This window comes from Orcinus orca, chromosome 1, assembly GCF_937001465.1.
Source record: "Orcinus orca chromosome 1, mOrcOrc1.1, whole genome shotgun sequence".
In the NCBI taxonomy this organism is placed as follows: domain Eukaryota; kingdom Metazoa; phylum Chordata; class Mammalia; order Artiodactyla; family Delphinidae; genus Orcinus; species Orcinus orca.
The window spans coordinates 10,541,549-10,564,974 of record NC_064559.1 but is presented as its reverse complement, the minus strand read 5'-3'; the positions used below and the strand labels follow the sequence as shown (position 1 = coordinate 10,564,974).

The 23,426-nt window shown below is 36.0% G+C and overlaps 1 protein-coding gene across 10 annotated transcripts in view; it reads right to left on the bottom strand.

The window, feature by feature from the left end:
- Positions 1–2,726: 2,726 nt before the first annotated feature.
- Positions 2,727–23,426, bottom strand: part of ENAH (ENAH actin regulator) — a 156,168-nt gene continuing 135,468 nt past the window's right edge. For 5 of the 10 annotated variants that reach the window (XM_049705725.1, XM_049705721.1, XM_033430397.2 and 2 more), the window contains 8 exons: positions 22,595–22,899; positions 21,526–21,668; positions 21,311–21,368; positions 19,988–20,036; positions 16,377–16,443; positions 10,394–10,472; positions 6,901–6,958; positions 2,727–6,336 (listed from right to left, as the gene is read on the bottom strand). In XM_049705725.1, coding sequence (XP_049561682.1) covers positions 6,299–6,336; positions 6,901–6,958; positions 10,394–10,472; positions 16,377–16,443; positions 19,988–20,036; positions 21,311–21,368; positions 21,526–21,668; positions 22,595–22,899 — 797 coding nt within the window. In that variant the 3' untranslated portion in view covers positions 2,727–6,298. Of the gene's footprint in view, positions 6,337–6,900; positions 6,959–10,393; positions 10,473–10,648; positions 10,868–13,644; positions 13,708–16,376; positions 16,444–19,987; positions 20,037–21,310; positions 21,369–21,525; positions 21,669–22,594; positions 22,900–23,426 lie in introns of those variants that run through there. The other 5 variants (XM_033430395.2, XM_012533531.3, XM_033430398.2 and 2 more) reach the window with 4 other exon arrangements.

Below are 23,426 nucleotides of genomic sequence, written 5' to 3'. Positions count from 1 at the left end.
ATTTCTCACCTAAAATTTAAATGAAGCAAATTGAAAAACGTCTCTAAAAATGCCTTTAATCTTTAAAAAAGGGACTCAGACCAAGGTTCCATGGACGTGACTAAGGGCATGAATGAACCATAATCTTGAAAAGCCTTCTGTGGCAATTTCTTCTGTATGATTAAAATAGCTTGTATTTTAAGTGTAAACCAAGAACCTATTTTCTCATTTTCTATAGATTTGAATGGAAACTTTGGGACCTGACGGAGAATTAAATATCCTTCAGTGTAAACACCTATCAATATAAATTTCTTCAATGTAAATTTTCTAAATGCCATTTCCTGTGTAATCCAAAGGACCAACTAACTGCATGCTTTTTAATATATTCTAAGTCTTCTTGGAAGAACCACCATTAACCAAAAACCAAATGCACCCATATGACGTTATTCACTGCCTACATTAGCAATTTCTTTTTTATATATTTTAAAAATTGTTATCTATTGCTAAAGAAATCAGTCTTGGAGCCAAAGGGGAAAAAAGTTAAATCAAATTTAAACATGATAAACTATGAGGCTGTGATTTTTATACAGATTTTTACACTTACGGAGTAAATGCAAACTTAGTCCTCTAATGAAACGTATCAGCTTTTCTAATAAGTTCTATTAAAATGAAAGCTGTCTTCTCTCAGAACCGTTGAGAAAAGGTCGTATTTGAGTTTTCAGTTAGAGTTATATGAAAAAGTGATGTAAAAGAACACTCTTGGGCTTCCCTGGTGGCGCAGTGGTTGAGAGTCCGCCTGCCGATGCAGGGGACGCGGGTTCGTGCCCCGGTCCAGGAAGATCTGGGAAGATCCCACATGCCACGGAGCGGCTGGGCCCGTGAGCCATGGCCGCTGAGCCTGCTGCTCCGCAACGGGAAGGGCCACAACAGTGAGAGGCCTGCGTACCGCAAAACAAAACAAAACAACACTCTTCAGATGATGCATATGTCCTCCCTACCCTCAGCTGCCTCCAAGGCCCTGATTTCTTCCCTCTACCTAGGAATCCCAGACCTATACCAGAAGCTTCCAGGGGCTCTGCTCTCTGCTCAACTGCTCCAAGTATACAACATGCTTCAGAGAAGTGGGGTACATCTCAGTGACGGGGACCTTTTGGCTCAAACATTTAAAATTGAGGATTCAGCTTTATTTATTCTTCATGTTAAATTAATCAGCAAGTATTTGAAGCCTACTACATGCCTTAACTGATACTAACATTTCAGCTTAGAGAGTTTATGTGCAACACATGAATCTATAACTGAAAAGTCCTTTTTTTCCTTTCTTGACGTTCAGATATATTGATTTCATCAGATTGAACAAAAATAACCAATAAATGTGGCAGTAATTCTTTCAACATCCTAAGTCATTATGACAATCATTTATCCTCTCACAGGGACAGTTACTTTTTAAAAAAAAGCTCTTTAGAAAGAGATACATTTACATAGTTCATAACATTAGGAGCTTTCATTGTATCTCCTTACTGATTCAATTTGCTTCTCTGTGAATTCACCATTGGTATCAACAAGGGAGATATCCTAGACCTCCATTTAAGTTGATGCTGCATGTCCCTAACCCTTCTAAATTTACTCTAGTAATTCTTTTCTCATCAATTTTCGACGTTTTGAAAATTTGAAGGTTTCACTTTTCAAGTATTATGAACAGATATAAAAACCTACTGAGCCTCAAAAATTATCTAGAGGCAACATAAAGGAAACAAACATAACCCACAGCCCATTTGGAAGTTTGGAACAGAGAAAACCTGCATTCTAGACCCTCGACAGTCGTTTCTTCAGGGGTTACCAACTTTAGCTTCTTAGGCAAATGTGCTTATTTTGAGAGAAAACTACTCTTAAAAATAAATGTTCTCCACTGTGTCTTTTTGTAGCCAGATACCTGGGACAATTCTATTCACCCAGATTGACAAAGATTCCTTATGCATACTTCAGAAACACCTAAGTCTAAATATAAAATGGCTTTTCAGTGAAAAGTCAGAGGTATTAGCATCACTAATTTCATCATACTCTCGGGATCCCTTTCTCATCCCTTAGAGCTTTGAGGAGATGTACAGATACGAATTCATCTGTTAAAAACAAAAACGGTACTACCAGGAACACGTGTGGAGTTTTAACGTGAATGCTGGAGTAAATGTCTTCAGGAAAGCAGATTATGCAATAGCTTCATAAAGGAATTAAGAGCTCCTAGAGAGTTCTTTCACACAGTATGCTTTATATGATGTCATTCTTACGCTTAATCGATAGAACTGAAAGGGTAATAGGGTTATATATAAAGTTAGGATGGCTACAGAAAGGAATCACAGAGATCCGGTAGCATACCTTTGTAAACTGTGCTTCAAAGGATAACACTACTTAGAACTTAAAGACCAATTCTTCACAAGGGCACTGGAAGTATATACAAATTTAGGAGACAAAGTTGTATCTAGGCAAATTTTAAAGGTTACCACCCATTACTTCATTCATTTTTGAATGGGAAGTGACTCTTAGTTTGTAGACAAACATTCTGATTTATACATGAAGGGAAGCAAGAACCCGGGACGGGACAGAGAGAAAAAGATCAGTTAATATGTTTACACCTGTGGACTGGGTAATGACTGCAAACGTCAGTGAATGGCAGGAACATGGGGTCCATAAGAAGCGGAGAGGATGAGGGAGGGAAAAGTTGGGGTCCGGTAGGAGAAAGAAGACAAAGACTGTTGTATTTCTAATGAAGACATTCGAATTTTAAAGCGAACTCAAAATCAGTACTTCGTAAGAGTCAGATAAAACGTACTGCTGCTTATATGTGGGTTTCAAGAACTACATATAAACAAACACTATATAAACAAACACTACTGTATAAACAAACACTATAGATACAGATTTCACTATATTTAAAACTCAGTACTTGGTAAGGCCCTTACAATATCCTTTACACTGCAAACTATATAAAGGAAGATTTTAACTGCATAAATTAGTTTAACGTATCTACACTGTAAAACAAAATGGAGTAAACTTAAACATTTATCACTCTCTTGACTGTAAGACACTGTACCAAGCTGGGCCGAGAGAAAATAAGAACACACAGGGAACACCCAATAGCTATTTCAAGCAAAAAGTAGATAGATACATTACCACATATTCCCTTTGTATACATTACTTAGTATTTATGACTTATGAAATCTTTGTAGTGTTGGTATGTAAACTTTAAGAAGTGAAGTCACGGACTTTAAAGAGTGTTTTCTACATTCAATACAACTTATTTTAGAACCAACCAATTATGTCAGAAGATTATCTAAGTGTCACAAACAAGCAACACGTATATACTGCAATTTTATTTCAATCGCACAAACGAAGTTAGCATGTAGGAAAGTTAAATGAAACAGTACGGTAAAAATAGCAGAGAACCAAAAACTCTAATAAGGAAGTACACCTAAAGCATGAGAATTCAACATTCATTAGTGTTTCATCTTCAGTTTTGATTGACACTTGATGCTTGCAAATTTTGAAACGAACTTTGAGATCATGATGACTATTCTGAAGAGATTTCAGCACCAGCACTAAGATTTGTACATTCAGTTGGTTTGCAATTGACTTGTTAGCCATTTACATAGTGTATAGTACAGATTTGTCACAGGTCAGATCACAGTGTTGAAGGAAAGAAGTACCTTCCTGTAATTAGAAAGGATCCCCTAAACTGCACTCAGCTTAAGACATCCAATGTACAAGAGCACGAAAACCATCATAATATTGTGGCTCCAGGGAACATAGTTTTGATAAGGAAAATAACCTAAGCTTCTGTTTCCCATTGTAATTACTGAAATCTCTAACAATGACAAAACTGTCACATAGGACAGCAAATGTATACAGGAATTCAATCAAACTTCTTGGAAAGAACACATTTAGCAATCTGGGATAATGCAGAACGACAGGAAATAAAACGTGATTCAACACTGGTTCTTTTTGTCATTTTACACAGACATCATGTTAATATTAGACCAAGGCACAAAACGTTTAGTGCATAAACCAGTTTCTTTTTTAAGATCTAGCATTTTTACCATAGTCTTTTATCTTACTTTGGACCACTTGTACCCAGTACTCTATCCTACTATAGACTGTTTAACTTAATCAACAAAATCAAAAGTGATTTCTGACCAGATTTATGGGGGACATAAACATTGGTATCATCAAAGTGTTTGCATAACCAAAAGTACAATAGTAAAGATGAAAATGCCTCCTATTTCTTTTAGAAAGTAGTACTTCATAAGCTTGCTGCATCTGCAATGTCTTCACTATTGGATGACAATGAAGAGTTGATAGAAAAGAAGCACTGTATACTTGAATTATGATAGCTCATCCATCACAGATCTAAAAATGAAGTTTCTACGGAAACAGGAACTATTTTAACAAGGGAAAAACATTCCCTCATTCAAACCTCTTTGAAGTGGTAATGGCTGCAAACGTGCAGCGCTTACAAGACTATGCTATCAACAAGTTCTGTCTTACGAACTTAGATTAAGAAAATCTAGAAAGCAGACGAAAGTGGATTATTTCTTCAAAATTTTAGTAAAACTACTGATAATCAAAGGTTTCAAAGCAAATATGGCACATAATAACTCAAGCATAAATCAAGATGGAGAGCCTGGAGAACTGTGATTTCCTAAAATTTCAAAAAATTCTATCATTGCAACATACAGGATTTCTCCCCTATTTTAATCTTAGAAGTTTCAAAGAAAAGGGAGTGGATAACATACACACACGTGAGTGCCCACACAAACACGCACGCACGCACACACATGGTGGTAAGTATCTAGTTCCTTCTTTCCACCACCTAAGTCTCACTTTATTTATTAAAAGAAAATTATGCAGGAACCCCCTCGTTGTTTTCCCTTTATCTAATGATTTCTGTGACCTTAATTTGCTGCCGTCATTGTTACTTTTCTAGTATTTCAACATAACAAGGTTCAAAAGCAGCTTTGTAGTCAGGAATGTGTACCTGAACACCTGTATAACTGCAGGGCGCCTAGGTAGTAACAGCCAAATTCAGGGATGGAACTTTTGAGTCCCACACTAAGATGTAATTCATGTGAAGCTCAGAATCATGTTTCAGACCACTGAACTTACTCAAGTGAAAATACAAATAGCTGAAGACATGATGTAAAAGATTAAGTACTTGGTGCTGTTAACATATTTACGAATTAAAGTCACAAAATATTCCTCATTATTATTCATGCAGATAACTGAGAACGAAGATAGTGCAGAAATTAACTTTAAATAAAAAATTATTCCTTCCCTTCCTCCCGCTCCCCTATACTCTACAAAATGTCTTCCCTGGGACTAGGCCTTGAAAAGGCCACTACATATTAGTTTGACATGCATTACTGTCTGCAATTTAAAAAGCGAATTTTGTGGTGGTTGTAATTACATTATAAAAATGTCCACGTGCACAAATCTAAAAAAGGTTGAAAACCTACAGTGAATCTACAATATACTGTTTTACATTTGACCACCGGTTCGTGTTATGTAGGAGTCACAGATTTGGTAAAGCATTGTAACAATTTAGGAAGGCATCTAAATCTTTAAATTCTGGACAAATTTTATGGTTGAATCTACAAAATTGCATGAAGGCTAAACTCGAGAGACTTCCTATCATTCTAAAATTCCTCACTCCGAACAAATCATTTTTAGGACACTTTCTTATAAATATCACCCTTTGAAAGCACATACAATTCCATTTGTTCCACATTTTATGATCTTAACCTACATAGGGCTGAACTCAATTATTCATGGAATATCAAATATGATAGGAAGACAAACCTGAGAGAAACATTTACAATACAATAGCATAACTTGCTAAATTCCTCATCACCATTCTCTGAAAAAAAATTCTCAAGCCTTTCTCCTCTTTATTTTAGCAAGGGATTGTGGAAAACGTGCGATTTTTCTCTTGACATGAAAGTATTTCAATGCATGGTGATCTTGCCTGACGGATTCAGTATTTTCTGCATAACTGATACAGGAACTCCTATATGACTCTCCTCCATCCCGTTGTAAAGGTCAGAGAAAAGCAGAAAACTGTGAGGGAAACAGCTTATCGCCAGAGTAGTAATGTCTGAAGGCTTTCAAAGTATGTTGGTTTTTCCCTCCTTCCGACTGTTTGTCTCCATTTTCTTCTTACAGCTCACAAGATGTAAGGGTTTTGTTGTTGTTAACACAGCTGTTCTTTGTAGGTTTTTTTTTTCTTTTCCTTTCTCCAGATTAAAGTCCTGTCTCTCCTTAGTTTGATTCTCTAGGCAGTATTTGACTTGCTCAGTTCCTGCCTGATTGCTGGGTAGGAAAAGGAAAAATATTAAAAGTAAATATAATGATAAGGTAAAATAAATGGGTGATTCATTCTTAAGAAATCTTAACGATTGTATTCAAACTCACAGTAATAAAAAGACACACTGATCTTGCATCTTTCATTGCAGAAATCTTTGTTTTCTTATTTTTACGAAGACCACACTAATTTCTATATATATATAGATTCTCTCCATTTTGTACACAAAACGAAAACACCGATTTTGGGGGCTTAAAACAAGAGGTCAGTGGGATGGGATGGATGAACAGAAGTAACCTAGAGAAAGACTTCTTCACCTAGTTTTCCATCTAATACTACTCAACACCGGAAACTTAGGAATCTTGCTTATCCCTATTCTCACAAATAATTTCCATTATATGAAGGAGACAGAGCTCCTCCCTGACTCCTAAACCAAGTAAAGGGCAGGATAATATGGAAAAGTAATTGTTTTATGCCCTCAAGTAATAAACTGGGTATTTATTTGCATTTTCTTTAAAATGGCTGTTCTTGAACACTACTCTAAAGGGTAGCAAATTTGTTTAGACACTCACCATCAATGAGCTCTTCTTTTAGCTTAGTTAATTCTTTTCTCATTTCATCTAAAATGTCCTAAAATATTAAGAGAAAAACATCAGAAATACAGAAAAAAAAACTGTTAAAAAGATTCTTGCTCACATAAAATTTTAAGAATGTATGAAATATTATGTATGTTTTTCGTTTCCAGAGTCACAATTTATGTCGTAGAAGATTAACCTTGGTAAATTTTGTTTTAATGGCCTTTGCTTCCCAATCTTTGCTTATTCTAGCTTAGCAAAATATGAAGCAGAATGTTTTCTAAAACTAAAATAATTACTTGGTCGTCCAGTGAAAGGTATGATTCAGATAATTTCTAGAAAACGTAATGGCTCTGCTTTTAATCTAGTCTTCTGGGAGCTAAGAGGTAATAATACATAAAGAAGTTTCAAGGAAGAAGACATGTGAACTGGACAACCAGCGCTTGGCAAATCTGTCACCTGGTCTGAAGTACGGGGACTCCTTACTTCAGGAGTCACCAGAGCTGCCAAACGAAGTTTCAAGGAATCTAGGATTCTCCTGGAGGGCCCTCAGGGGCTGCCCTAATAGGTGGGGAAGGAAGAGGATCGGACCCCGCTGGACGTGCACAGTCCAAGAAGCAGGGACCAGCCACACATAGCTACTGAGCACTTGAAACGTGGCTAGTCTGAAGCGAGATGCATTGTAAATGTAAAACAGACACCAGATTTCAAAGATTTAGTATGAGGCAAGTAATGTACAATAACTCATTAGTAATTTAAAAATACTGATTATATATTGAAATATTATTTTGGCTATATTAGGTTAAATAAAATATATTAAAGTGAATACCACCTGTTTCTCTGTATGTAATGTGGTTACTACAAATTTAAAGTACTATGTGGCCCGTGTTATGTTTCTAGTTAACAGTGATGCTCTGGACCCTCCTTCCTATATGAAAACCGATCCATCTTTACATATTTTGCAAAATCAATATTTATAAAGTTCAATTTGAAATAATGGATACCCCCTAGTTAAAAAATGAAGACTGCGTAATATGAAAGCTAAAAGGGCTAATAAGGTGACACAATTTTTTTTTTTGCGGTATGCGGGCCTCTCACTGCTGTGGCCTCTCCTGTTGCGGAGCACAGGGTCCGGACGCGCAGGCTCAGCGGCCATGGCTCACGGGCCCAGCCGCTCCGCGGCATGTGGGATCTTCCCGGACCGGGGCACGAACCCGTGTTCCCTGCATTGGCAGGTGGACTCCCAACCACTGCGCCACCAGGGAAGCCCAAGGTGACACAATTTTAATGGGTGAAAAATAGCTATCCTTTGGAAGGATTAATTTCAAGTTATTTGACTTTAATACTGCACACACCTCAGGTAACATTAAATTGCTCTGTGTTTAAGGTTCATGTTTAAAAAAAGCTTTTCACGCTTAAAATAAGGTTGAAAACTATCAATTAGTTTAATTCCTTCATTTTCCAATGAGGAAACTGAGGCACAGAAGTTATTATATGGACTAACAGATACTAACAGTTATTATATGGACTAACAGATAAATTAACAAATAAGTTAATTTTTCAAATTAACTTATTTAACTTAACTTTAACTGATTTAACTTAAAATCAGTCCTAAAATCAAACCTATCCTCTCTTCTAGTCCCCTACTTCAGATTGCCAAGAACTTACCATATTTTAAATGTGTGCAAGTGCTCCATTTTAAAATGTTTTTCAAGAAAAGAAAGCCATGTTTAACACACAGGAAACAAGGGCTTGATTATCAATGACCACATGCTTTTCAAATTACATAACTCAACTGAACTGTTCAAACAGCTTTGCAGTATAAAAATTAGGTTGATCTGAAATTGTTAGTATTTGTCTCTTTAATTCCTATTTAACTTTGAACTCATTATTGCAACATTATTGGTCTCTTTTTAAGCCCCACTCAAACTTTGTTGGCATTTTAAAAAATGAGTGATAGAATGGGGAAAGCGAACTCCGAATAAAGACTGGGTTCTTTTTTTTTTTTTTTTTAATAATTTAAGTGTGTTAGTTTCTGCTTTATAACAAAGTGAATCAGTTATACATATACATATGTTCCCATATCTCCTCCCTCTTGCGTCTCCCTCCCTCCCACCCTCCCTATCCCACCCCTCTAGGTGGTCACAAACCACCAAGCTGATCTCCCTGTGCTATGCGGCTGCTTCCCACTAGCTATCGGTTTTACATTTGGTAGTGTATATATGTCCATGCCACTCTCTCACTTTGTCCCAGCTTACCCTTCCCCCTGCCCATATCCTCAAGTCCATTTCTCTAGCAGGTCTGAGTCTTTAGACTGGGTTCTGATCCTGACTGTGGGACTGAGTAAATTTAACTTCTCTGAACCTCAGATGTGCACAACTTGAGTACAAACACTATGTTATCTGACTACTATGAGGATTAGGGGACAATGTCGTGCGAATAACCTAGCAAATGCGTAGCACTGAAGTCCGCCAGACAGTCAATAAAAGCCTGCTACAGTGATCTGTACAACCGTTATTTTCAGAGGCTACCCTGAAGTGCAGGGTAAGAAGACAAAAATTAAAATTTTCACTACAGGCACATCTGTACTCAGGTCTGCAAAACTGAGAGTTGTTTTACTAAGATGTCCTGCCTTCCATTTCAAATCTTTTAAACACCACCATTTTAAAAAAAAGTTATTTACCTCTTCTAGAAATAAGATAGTTCAAGGTTCCAAAATCACCTATTACTCCTTCCTTTTTTTTTTTCTGTGTATACAGGTATTAAATATAATGCATATGCATCCAAAATACGAACAATATCTTTTTCCTTTTTATAAAATCGACATAACTGTTCATACTGTTTGGTTACCTGTCTGTTTCACCTAATGTGGGCAAGTGTTCACAATTCATTGTTCAATATTCTCAGTTATGGTTCCTTAATAGCTGCAGTGCCCTCCTCCACACTGTATAGTTACATACTTCTATCCTATTTTCTTAGCATAAATTCTTCAAAGTGAAATTGCCGGGTTCAAAGGTAAATCATTTATTTTTAAGGCTTTTGGTTTGTCTTCCCAAACCGCTTCCTAGAAAGCAGAAGTATGTGAGGTGAGAGTGCCCATTTTCCTCACATTCTTGCCAAAACCAGACTTGGTGGGTCCATTTCGGCTAATGATAAGTGAAAAGTGCAAGCCCATTTTTTATTTAAGCAATTGTACACCATTCACTTACATTTAAAGTTTATAATATAGCATTAAACCATTGCCCCTACCCTCCACCACTGTTGGCACTTTATGCAAACTTATGAACCAAAACATGAGGATTTGAAAAAAATAACATAGTACTAATGCCACTGTTTAACTTGCATAAAAAAATATCTAACTCTACATTCTTTTTTTTTTTAACTCTACATTCTTTTCAAACACGTTCGCAACCTGTCAAACATATGCACATGGGATATTTTTTTAAAAAGAACAAGTGCAAATAAGGGGAAGCTGCCACTGGTCGCCCACCTGCTTCAGCCTGTCATAATCCAGTCCCTCCGTCTGGACTCCGTTGGCACTGGGCTGTGACGAGGGTGCAGATTTTGGTCTGTACAGATGAAATTTTCAGGACAGGTAAATAACGCTTAGGATATTTAATGAGTTCATTAGTAATTGCAAACTTACCAACCCAACACCAGATTAAAGTACATTTAAACATGAGTTAAAAAGTTAATTGTTCTAATAGTTGCAGAACTGATAAGAACATATGAAAGTATTTCTCACTTTTCTCAGTATTATCAGTTATTTGTAAAGAAATCAGAAAAAGGTGATAAGATGAGAAGACTTCTCCAGTAGAGGACGACACTCTTTGGGCACGAGGAGGGTGACTGGGTAACATGTGGCATGGTGATCAGGACAGACGGGAGGCCAGCCGCAACGTCCCAGCCCAAGTAAAACAATCATGTTTTCTCCTTTTGAAACTGTACGTTATCTACTAAATATCTGGCAAACCAATGAACAGGAAATTATAAAGACTTGAATATTTCACTCTATATAAATCAATTTACAAGTTCTATGCAGGGGGAAAAAATACTTAATGAGTATGATTTCTTTGTATGTGTTTTATTCCGTTTTAAGCATCAAAACAAATAAGGATATTGGAAAAATGATCATTAAATTAAAAGTATATTCATGTGGCTATTTCCCAATGAAGTTTTTATGAAGACATCATCTGAATTGTCATCTACTTCCATAAACTTATTTTATTTTTTTAAAAGGAAAAGGGAGGGGAATGCCACATAGAAGCAGATGGTCAATTACTATTGCACTTTCAGAAGTTTAGCTTCTGTTAAAAATTTTACATGAAGAAATAAGTCTTAAGTATTAGGTATATTTTTATCAAGTCAGTCAGTCATGGCTCCCTCTCCAGTTCTGGCAATGAGAGAAAATACTAAGTGGAAAATCTAGAATTTTAATTAGATAGTATATACTAAACCTGAAAATAAAGGACCAAGTGGCCACTCTTTAAGGGTCACAAATCAATGCAAATGAAAACCATTAGTCAGGTCATATATTTCCAACTTTGCAGAGTACCAATGTTAGAAATTTGAACCAAGATTCAATGGGTATAATAACTTTTTCAAACTTATAATTGTTATAAGGCATATTTATACTTCAAACCCATAGGCACTGTTTGTGAAGATAAAATATTGAGTTAATCTGCTTTAACATCAAACATATGACAACTTAAAAGATTGCTGTAAAGGAAGACAACCAATTTTATTACATATCTGCTGCTATGTTTATATGAACAAGAAAAATAATAACTTTCAGAAAACCTCATTCAAGAGGCACTGAGCTAGGCCCTGGGTTGGATAAGAAGATTTATATGACATACTTCCTTCCCTCTTGAGACAATACACCTTTTTCACTTTGCTGAGACTACTTAATTCTACAGTCAATTAAGACGTATTGAGACCCACAGTGTGCAAGTCACAGTGCTCTGGAGAGCCTGGTCTATACAGTAAATATTCATAAAGGTTGACATACTGTGCATTTCATTTACCCATAGTGTCCATCCTGCTCTCCAGAAGTAAATTATTATTTATTCTGCTTTTCTTTTACATTTCACATTTAACTGGTACAAACTAGCTAACTGTTTTCTCCTAAACTTATACCGGGCTGGCCAAAGAGTTTGTTCGAGTTTTTCCGTCAGGTTTTTTTGTAAGATGTTACAGACTATCCCTGAAATTCATGTGAATAACTACGGTCTGCTACTTAACCAGGCAGTATGTTATGAATATATCCATATTTAATAAACAATGCAAAATTATTGTTATATGACAGAAAACTGTGGAAACATGCAATTTTTAAAAACTTTAACTCATGCTAACATGCAATCCACCTCCACCACCACCACCACCACCACCACCACCACCACCACCACCACCGTGATAATTTACTAAAGGGGGGAACTTTTCATACTGAAGGAAAGACGTAATCACCACTTCTCAAAAAAGGCTTATCAACATTATCCCAGGGGGCACTACGTATGAAAGCAGCAAGGTAACTGAGAAGATTTACAACAGAAAATCTCATTGTTAAATGCTACTTTTCTATGTGCTAGCAAATTTTCTAAATAAGTCTTCTGCTCAAAACAATTAAACCATCTCAAAAAAAGCAGGAGAAACTGTTTCACTATTGTATTATGAACACTTTATGCAGATTTAACTGGCTGACAAAATGAACTTACCAAATATTTTAATCATCTATGGCATGAAAATAATAGTAGCTAATAACAGTCTGGCCACACAGAGTCTGATTACAGAACTCCTTACTCACTGCCATAGACACCCCCTCCATATACTATTTAATTCATGCTCCCACTAGACCTGATGTGTATTTTTAAAAATAGATGTATATAATAACATGGGTATGTCTCAGTTATTTCTAACGTAAGGGTTTTTACCATAATTGATAAGAAAAAAGGGGGATTCTCAGAGGTTTTTATTACTTTATAATGAGAGTGTTGCCTCTAGATACCTGCCTATAAAATAACTGTACTACAACTGTTTAAGTCTCTATTCTGCCAAATTAATTCTAAATATGGCTTAAGCACTTGAGGATTTTAAGTAATTGTCAATTTTTTTAATCAAGAAAGAAATACATGGCTCATATCCTAAGTTTTCTTAATTAAAAAATGGTATAATAAGACTCATCCTAGAAAAGAAATAATCTCAAGGATGTTAGGTTGTTAAAGATACTCAGTATACGGCAAAGTATGTAGGAAATAGAGATTTTCCTCAAATAATAAATTATTACAATTGTGGCTATAGTACTGTCCTGTGTTCCAGTGACAAACAGTACAGGATCTTCTTTTCAAATTTTTAAAGCCTTGTCTTATACTCATAAAGAGAACGGCCTTTAAAATAAAATGCAAAAGCTACAAACACTCTAGATATATGAGGCCTTAGATTCCCATGCTAGTATTTCTGATATGTTTATCATTTATATTAGTATTTCTGATATGTTTATCATTTATATTTATCATAATCCAAATATAAACTGATGGCGGGGAAATGAATACTATTAATCTATTAATTTTTCTCATTAAAATCGCTCAGAATTTTTTAAAAAAGTGTTCTAAATACAGCTAAATATGAAAGGCTCGATCTGCCTACATCTCTCCCTGTGGTGATGACCAATCCATGTAGAAAAAGCTCAGCCCTATAACATATTATTTCAAAGTCTCAAATCACAAAGTCACATCAGGATGATACCTGTGTAATGAATCATAGGACCTGTTGTCAAAAACAATCTGATTTTTCCTTGAAGAATCCCGTCTATGAAGGGGAAAAACCATTTAAAGGGGTATACAATAGAACTTTAAAAATTAATTCTCATTATGTTACTGTTTTATAGGTTTTCAGTTATAGCAAACAGAAGAAGAACTAAAGGAGTCCATTAACTTTAAAATAATTGTTTTTCCCAATTAAAAAAAAATTATTTGGAGACTGAATCTAGTTATGTGAGGACACTGTTTACTTGACAATTACAGAGAATTTTAAAAAATCATTATGCAATGGCTACTTTTACAGACTGCAGACATAGTAAAATCTACCTATACAAAGATTCAGCAAGTATCAGAACACAACCAAAGACATTTCTATTGGAGTGAATACAAATAAAACTACAGGTTCAAATAAAAAACACAATAAAAATCACTATAGTTTGAAGTATACAAAATAAACTCTTCTCAGGAGGCACATAAAGAACTCTTTTTCCATCTTGAATACAAGATCTGTAAGCTCTTAATAGAAACCACAGGAAGAATTCACAAACTTTCCAATGTTATGTTCCAGTCATGATTTAGAGCATTTTTAACGTCAACACTCTTGCTTTTATTCTGTCTGACATCTTCACTTAATAAACATAGCATAATGCAATATCTCACGTACATTATAGGATATTAATCCATCTTATCACTAACATAATTTTGACATGGATGTTCAGAAGAGCAATGGGTACTTTCAGTACTGTGCAAGAATAAAGTGTGCTTAAATAAAAACAAAAAATGGCCAATACACTTGCTTTCAGAAGGAACGGGGTAAATAATTTAGGAAGAAAAGCAATACAGTTATTAGTCTCTTAAACATATTTTAAAAATCTTTTATGGTTTAAAACTGCTTGCAGTGAAATTTTAAGACATACATATCAGTGGTTGGATCAAATCTATCAAAAGGGATATGAGCGCTCAGGAAAGAATCGGAACGTCTATTTTGGGAAGAGAGAGGAAAACTATCTACCAGAGCTAGAACATCATTACAATACACTACTAGATATAAGAACCCATATTTGACAAAATATTTTTTAAATGGTGATGTTTAGAGCACTTACTTAAACTTCCTTTAGAAGTCTGAAAAATCTCTGAAATAAAATTCTTTCCTTCATTAAATGAACCCACCCACATCAAGGAACACATACATTCCACCTGGAGAAGCTTTTCCATGTCCCTTCTAAGATAGGACTTTTGCCATGAATTTAAGTTTAGCTTCAGCCAAGCTCACTACAGAATCCCTATCAATGAGGAAGGGATGAAAGTAGTGACAAAGGACAAATGGCACGTCACAGTTCTGTTCTGATATGCACTTGATAAACCAGGCTTCGTAATGTGCTACGGAAGAAAATCTGTAACAACTACTGGAGATGCATTAGAAGGCCACATCAATTAGGTACGCGAGAACATAAATGTGCAATTTTTCTACTCTACTGAAAAAACATGTTCACCAAAAGCAATTCTGCCATTTTCTCCTAAAATCAAATATATTCATCTTTCAGTCACTTAGAAACTGAAAGCTTCTATACATTCAAAAAAGGCCCAGTTTTCTTTGCGGAGCTTAAATAACTATGTCATCACCAAATCTTCCCACCAACAGAAAGAACCACACAAAAAACAAACCCAAACTTAGATTGAAGCTAACACACAACAGACTTGTGACAATATAAGATCTACTCTTGCATTTTTCTTTATTAGGTTTCTATAATTAGACTCAAGTTTGCTTTTTACGAGGCAAAAATAAGACAAATAGCTCAGAAAGAAAAGGCGAAAAAACTTTTTAGTCTCTAGATACATACCTTTCTCTGGAAAAAATATGAGTCCTTTAAACTGTCTCATAAACCAAGAAAAAGTTTCACCTATGTTTAAAGACCTATGATATAAAGTTAGTTATGATAGTAAAGTATGCCTGGCTAAGAAATACTGAGTTTGCTTGACCATGCATACAAAGCCACTTGTAGAAACACGAATTAACCAGTCTTGTTTCTGAGCATTATCTTTTCTAACTCGATTATAATCAGAAGTTTCAACTGAAAAATAAATCTTTCTACTTTATAAATTCAAAATTTTAGGTTTTATTTTACTCTCTCTTAAACATTGTAGCTTTTTCTCTCCAGCTGCCTTTCAGTTTAAAACATAAGTTTCTTTCAAAAGTTCAATGTTGTTTATTGACAGGGATAATGGTATTGAGGTTATACAGGAGAATGTCCTGTTTCTTAATAAAAATGCTAAAGTATTCAGGCTGAAGCAGCACAGACTGCCTTCCACCTATTCAGAGAGAAGAAAGTGTGGACGTGTAGATATGAGTTCAAGCCAATGCTGGCAAAATGTTAACAACTGGTGAATCTAAGTGATGGGTACACGGACGTTTGCTATACTCTTCTTTCAACTTTTCTGCAGTTCTGAATTTTTTCAAAATAAAAAAATTGGGAGGAATAAAGCTATCTTAAAATTTCAGACAACCTGGGTGACAATAATAAGCATAGGGTAGAATTTAGACAATTACTAATAAAAATACAGTGGGGGGCTTAGTGGTCGTCCAACAGCAGGATTATAGATGTTTTATTTGCTCCTTTGTACAATTTCAGATCTACCATTTGAATATTTTTTACAATAAAAATGCAGATTTCTTTTCAGGTACAATACTAAAATAAAACTTAGGAAAAAAATTGATACCTGGAAATAACAGGTGACTTGCTGCCATTCATTGTACTTGCTCTTTCCCAAGGTTTTCTTGTCGGTTCTTTAAAAATAAAAGAATGTAAGTTATTAAATATCCTGTATGCTCCCAGAGTTAGGATTCTAAGTTGTACCATTTCAGACCCCAAAATGAGAAGAAATTAATAAGCAAGTATGACAAGTTTCCCTAAGAAGAACTTAGATTGTTAAATCTAAAATACAATGATTTTAAACACCAGATGGTAAGAAGTTTCTCTAATAAAGATAGGATAATAAGATTAAGGGTAAGACAATTTTAATTAATTAGAATGGAATTGTGAAAATTATTTTAAATTAATAAGGATAGTTTAAATTTATAAGAATGGGACAGTATTAATTATACTCTTTTAAACTATTTTTAGTGCCAATGGTAAAACTAATAAAAAGAATCTTTAATGTGTTCATGTACTTCAATAGTTAATCTAAATTCAAACAGTCCTCTTGGGAAAAAATTCAAACTCAAAATATATTTCAGAATCATCCGACTGTATTGTACTTCCTTGACTGTCAAACAACCAATCCAATTCTTGGCACTTAGCAGACAACTCCAGTTAAATAAAGTTCCCTCTGAGCTTTTAGTTGATTGTGCTTTGAACTGTTTTTCTAATCTGGGCTGCCTCGCTGATGCCATCACTGGCCTCACTGGATGACTGGGCGAAATCTGGAGTGGAAGCTTGTCATGGAAGGATGAATCTGGGCCGCATGAGAATCAAGTCTACATTACAAGTTGCACAGAGTATTAGCTAAAAGAACTGGTCTGAATTCCAAGGTAGCCCCTCAACTGGCCTATGCACATTCTTACTGAGGTAGCTTGTCCTCTTTTCAAACTGCACATATGCAAAACTAAACTTAAACTCTCAACTCAAACTCTGAAACACTGCTTTTGTTCTGGATTTCTGTTGCATTCAGTCACCTAGGTGTGAAACAAAGTCATCTTTCATCTTGCTTTACTCCCTGTCAATCAATCGATGGTTACTCCTTCATCTGTATTCTAACAGCTAACACACTCTCTCACTGACCACCACAGAGTGAGCCAGGGGACATCAGATAATCAGATGAGGAGGTCCACGACAGACAGAACCAGAAACACATCCAAGAGACATCTGCCAGAGGAGGGGAAAAGAGGGAAATCCTGAAGGACAACTGGACAGGCAGAGAATAGCCATTAGGACACTGTCACTAAAGAAGAGGCAGGCAAAGAGATGAAGAAATAATTCCAACATAAGACGTAGCAATTGCTACCATTTAACAGTTGGCTGACGTCCTTTCTCAATCAGCCAAACCAGAACTATCCTTTCATCTTCAGAGAGTGCATGTGGTTTTGCGGAAGAGTAGTTCAGTTTGGCTCTGCAGATAGTGAGGCCGTGTTCTCTCCGAGGGGGCTCCAGGTTGGTTTCAGGAGGAAGGACAGAGGCTGGGTTGCCTTCATTGGGTCTTTGGAAACACACCAAATCCTTACTGGCACCAGTTTCCCTATCTTGGTCCTCCCTGATTTCTACATCACTCTGCTCACAACTGCAATTTTAATGTTCCTAGAACAGTTTCAGTTGATTGTCAACTCAATTCTTTGCAGGATGAAGTCTAAACTCCTGATCTTCTCATAAAAAGCTTTGAACATTTTACTTCTAACTTGCTTTTCCAAACTTTCTCCCCCAATACGCCTCAAAAAGAACCCTCCATCCTAGTCAGGCAAGTCTACCTGATATTTCCTAGTCTCTTCCAGCTCCAACTCCCATCTTTGCCCATGACGTACCCACTTCCTGAAACAGCACCCCTTCCTCTACTTTCAGCTAAGGTAAATAAATACTCTTTAAGGCAGGGTAAAATGTCATTTTTTCCCTACAAAGACGACCCAGGTGATTCCAAACTATACAATCTCCTCCCTCTTTGACACATTATTTAATAATTCAACATGTGGTTGCAAAAGATGAACTTTTCACTTGTGTGTATCTCATCATCCCAGCTGAACCATGGATTTCTTGCGCTTAGGGTGACTTTATCTTTCACTTCTTTTTGGCCTGTCAAGTGTCTGACACGTGGCAATCAGGGGGAAAAATTTTTTTTTTTGACTGAAACAAGTGAAAAAAAAAGAAGCCTCCAGACCTTCTGAATGAACCTTAATTTTATAAACATGGCACACATATGCAAACATACACACAAAAACACGCAAAATCCATGCTTCAGTTTTCATATTTTAAATAAGGGGATATATATTAGATAAGGAGTTCTTAACTGGAGTCCATAGATAACTCTCAGGGAATTCACGAATATTTTGCAATGGTGACAAATTTTGTATAAAAATATGATTTTTCCCTCCCTGGGAGAGGGTCCATAGCTCTTTTCAAATTCTAAAAGTTTCTGTGACCCCAAATTATAGTTGAATTCTAAAACATCTATGGTTTTAATAACAGCATGCATTTTGATTTTGGCTTTGAATTTTTAATGAAGATAACATAAACTGATTTGAGTCCTATTCAGAGGAAAACTTATTCACAGTCACAATATAAATTATAATACAGCAATCAGACCGCTGAAGAGTCACTATTCAATAATGAGAATGAGTGGTTACAGACAATTTCCTATAATGGATTCTTATGGCTCATTCTAAATATTAATTCATCAAACTCATCAAATTTACTTATGTCACTTCATTCCAAATTAGGTAAGGAGATGAATCGACAGTCTAATGCTTAGCCTTTAGTCAAATATGAAGAAATGACATGTACACTGTAACAATCTCATATTCTAAATATGGATATAGTCATCATTAAGTACCTCCAGGGAAATGTATTTTGTTAATATTCTAAGTAATATATTCTATGCCCAAGACTTCTCAATGTCAGAAATTTTACTGAATTCAAGAACATTTCCCAAAAGTTTTAAGGAGATTTATTTCTATTATTTTTTTAATTGAAGTATATAGTTGATTTATAATATTGTGTTAGTTTCAGGTGTACAGCAGTGACTCGGCTATATACACACAGATATATTCTTTTCCATTATAGATTATTACAATATAGTTCCCTGTGCTATATAGTAAATCCTTGTTGTTTAAAATTTTTTCAGCCTTACAAATTAGAAGCTTTATTTCCCTGATTATCAATATTATGCAAATGAATGGCTAAAATGACGATTCAATGGGAGAATGTTTTGAGATAGACTTCAATGCTAGCTACGTGCTCACATAATCCTTACCTTTAAGAATCAATGACTAAAAATATTTCCCTTTCACATGGATAACATATTTTTCCTTGTTTAAGTGAATAACTTCAAGTCATTAACAATAATATACACAATGTGCAAAAATCATCATTTTCAGAGAAAGAGTCATCAGAAAAAACCTTTGGATTTTAATACATCTCCCAATATCGGAAAGAAATTAACAGCTGCTTCTGGGGTCACAAAAGGTAGAGGAAAAAGTCAGTGCTCTCAAATGTGAACAAAGAACTTGAAAGTTTTAGTAACTAAGCAGTCGCTTTACCCAAACATGGGGAAATGGGGAATTTTTAATTGAGGAGTGTTGATACTTACAGAAAGTTCATAAAGATTAAAATATATCTCGAACTTACCAGGTGTACTCGTTGAAGAGGCCTTAGAACTTACAGGCTCTGAATCTTCCTAAATATACAGAAATACATATTAATAATACCACATCTTCTAGAAACCTGTTGTAGACATTTGGTGTTTCATACTTTCTGCCATTTCCCACTTTTCCCTTCATCAATCTTTTCTCCCTTCTACACTAGTTTAGACCTTTTTCTTATCCTAGCACCTCCACCCCTGTTCCCACCCCCTGCAGCTCCCCATGGCTCCTTTCCTCACGCATCCTCATTGAGAGCTGTGCTCGCCAATGTGATTAAGCCAGATACGAGAGAGAGATTTGAATGGCATCAAAGAAGGCCAAATGCAGCAGGGAAAACAATTATACCGTTAAACACTAATATATAAAACAAATAAAGCAGAGTCTGCCCTCCTGTACTAGAGAGCAGGGCACAGCTAATAACCACAGGGCTCCTAGGGGAAACATTTGAAAACCGTGATTTAGTCTAATTCCTTCATTTTAAATGCAAGGAAACTGGACTTCCCTGGTGATGTAATGGTTAAGAATCCGCCTGCTAATGCAGGGGACAGAGATTCGAGCCCTGGCTGGGGAAGATCCCACATGCCGCGGAGCAACTAAGCCCGTGTGCCACAACTACTGAGGCTGCGATCTAGAGCCCGCGAGCCGCAACTACTGAAGCCCATGCGCCTAGAGCCCGTGCTCCGCAACAAGGGAAGCCACCACAATGAGAAGCCTGCACACCGCAACGAAGAGTAGCCCCCGCTCGCCGCAACTAACTAGAGAAAGCTCACGCGCAGCAACGAAGACCCAACGCAGCCAAAAATAAATAATAAAATAAATAAATAAATTTATAAATGTAAGGAAACTGAGACTTTAAGAGATTTAAAAAACCTAGTAAAAGGTCATTCACTCCTTCAATGGTAGGCTTGGGTACAGAATTAAACTCTAAAGGTGAGAATTTCAGTGCTTTTCCCCCAACTCCACACATTCAACCCATTTTACTAAGTAAGAATGCCATTAAAAATTTATAAATAATACCATTTTTAGTATCTGAAGAGTTAAAAAGAAACAACTGTTAGTTGAAATTAATTAAGTTCAAACTAATCTTTGACACAATTTCCTGAATGAGCTATACTTGAATTTCACATTTCCAGGTGTAGCAGACTATTTTTATTTTTACTTATTTATTTTTTGCCTGCACCACGCAGCATGTGGGATCTTAGTTCCTTAACCAGGGATCGAACCCGTGGCCCTGCAGTAGAAGCGCAAAGTCTTAACCACTAGACCGCCAGAGAAGTCTCCATGTAGTAGGCTATTTTTATTAACTTACATTTTTGTCCTCTTTCTGTTCTGTTTCTATTGTTGATCCCTTTTCAGCAATTCTTCTCCTAGAAAGAAGGTAAATCAATTTTTTAAAAAAAACATCAGGTAACTTAGTGTAAAATTATGCCAAAAGGGAAGAACTGCATCTAGTTAAATTATACTTAGAATAAAAGTAACAAAATCCTCTCAATTCTGGACACATCCATATAATTTCTCACTCACCTCCTGGCCAGCAGGGCACTCATTTCTTCCATTAAACCACTGCCCCCTAATGGAAGGGGTCCATTTCCACGACCCGTATCTGTTTTAGATGAGGCCGAATTCACACCAATGTTCCCTCCGCTTGGGAAAGAGGCATCCTCCACCTTAATGAGAATATACATACATAATAAACTCCTATGTGGGACAATCCTACGTTTATTAATATATTACATTCAAAACAGAAGGATGTATCAGCATTCATTTCAATAAAAACACCTAGATATTGTTTTTTAAACTTTAAGGACCAATGGAGTAATTTTATGTATCAGTGAAGTTTTATCAACGCTAACATCACCAATAATGGGATAAAATGCTATCACATGTCCCCTTGTGTAATACATTGAAAAGGACATATTACGTTGGTAGTAAAAAATGTAAAACCTGCCCCCCAAAATGCATAACTCGAATCAAATCTTAGGAAAATATCAGATAAACCAAACTGAAGGATGATCTACAAAATAATTATATTGTTGTCCTCAAAACTGTCAATATCATGAAAGAGGAGATTGAGGAAATACTACAGATTAAAAGTAAAGAGACATTACAACAAACTATAACAGGTGATGGAGTAGAAAAAGAAGTGCCATAAAAGACACTATTGGACAATAGATGAAACTTGCATAGATTTGTATCAATTGAATTTCCTGATTTTGATAATCATGCTGTGGTCATGTAGGTGAATATCCTTGTTCTTACAAAATACAGAGGTAAGTATTTAGGGAAATGGGGCAAGGTGTCTCTGATTTATTCTCAATTCAGACAAAAAGAGAGTGTGTGTGTCTGTTTATACAGAAGGAAACATACACAAAGAATAATAAAGCAAATGTGGTAAAATGTTAAGTGGTGAATGTTACAGAAACTGTGATTCTTGCAACTTTAATTAAGTTTAAGTTATTTCACATGTTTTTTAGTCGATGAAGTTAATAACATAGGGTTCATAAAATCAGAATACAATAAATTCGATGTTTTAGATACTGAGACAGAATAAGACATGACGTAAAAAATACAATTAATTAGGAGATGCATTTACCCGTGACACTTTTCGAAGTTTTGCTCCAGCAATTGCAGCTGCAAGTCCAGTTAAAGGGCGATTGTCTTCAGACATGGATCCCGAAAAAAATCCAGATGCAGGGAGGGGAGGAGCAGGAGGTGGGGGGGGAGGAGGGGGTACTTGATTAGGAAGAGGCGGCGGAGGAGGCGGAGGCGGGGGCCCTGAGGACGGAAGTGGAGGGGGTGGAGGGGGTCCTGGGGGAGGAGGAAGTCCGGCTGATGCCTGGGCAGGACCTGGCGGGAGTGGAGGAGGGGGTGGAGGTGCAGGTGGTCCCAAGACAATGCCTGAGAGAAAGAAATGTTAAGACCATCAACAACAGAGCTAAGTGACACTATCTTAGGAGGAAAAGCATGTAGAATGACATGCTAAATTAACTTGAACATTTAGTACAAATTAATGTGTTCAATTTATCATAATATTTAAAGTCCAAATCAGTATTAAAAACATACTAACAATTACGGCCAAAGTGTATAACTACTCCCTTTACTGTTAGAGCTTTATTAATAGAACTTTGCAACAGATCATCTAAATTAGTTTTTTTTTTTTTTTTCTTTGCTCACGGGCATTTGGTAAATAAAATAAATGCTTATAAAATGTGGGACAGAGGCAGCATCCCTAAAAAGACAAATGAATGTATAGGATGGCACAGTTAGTGCTGCTGTTCAAAATAACAGACCAAAATAATCTGGGTAAACCTTAAGAGTTGAGACAATAAATTCTACAACAGTGAAAGCATATAATTACTTGCTTTCCAAAGTGACTGAATCGAGAACATGAAAGAAGGGTGGGTCCCAGGCTTCAATATCTCAAA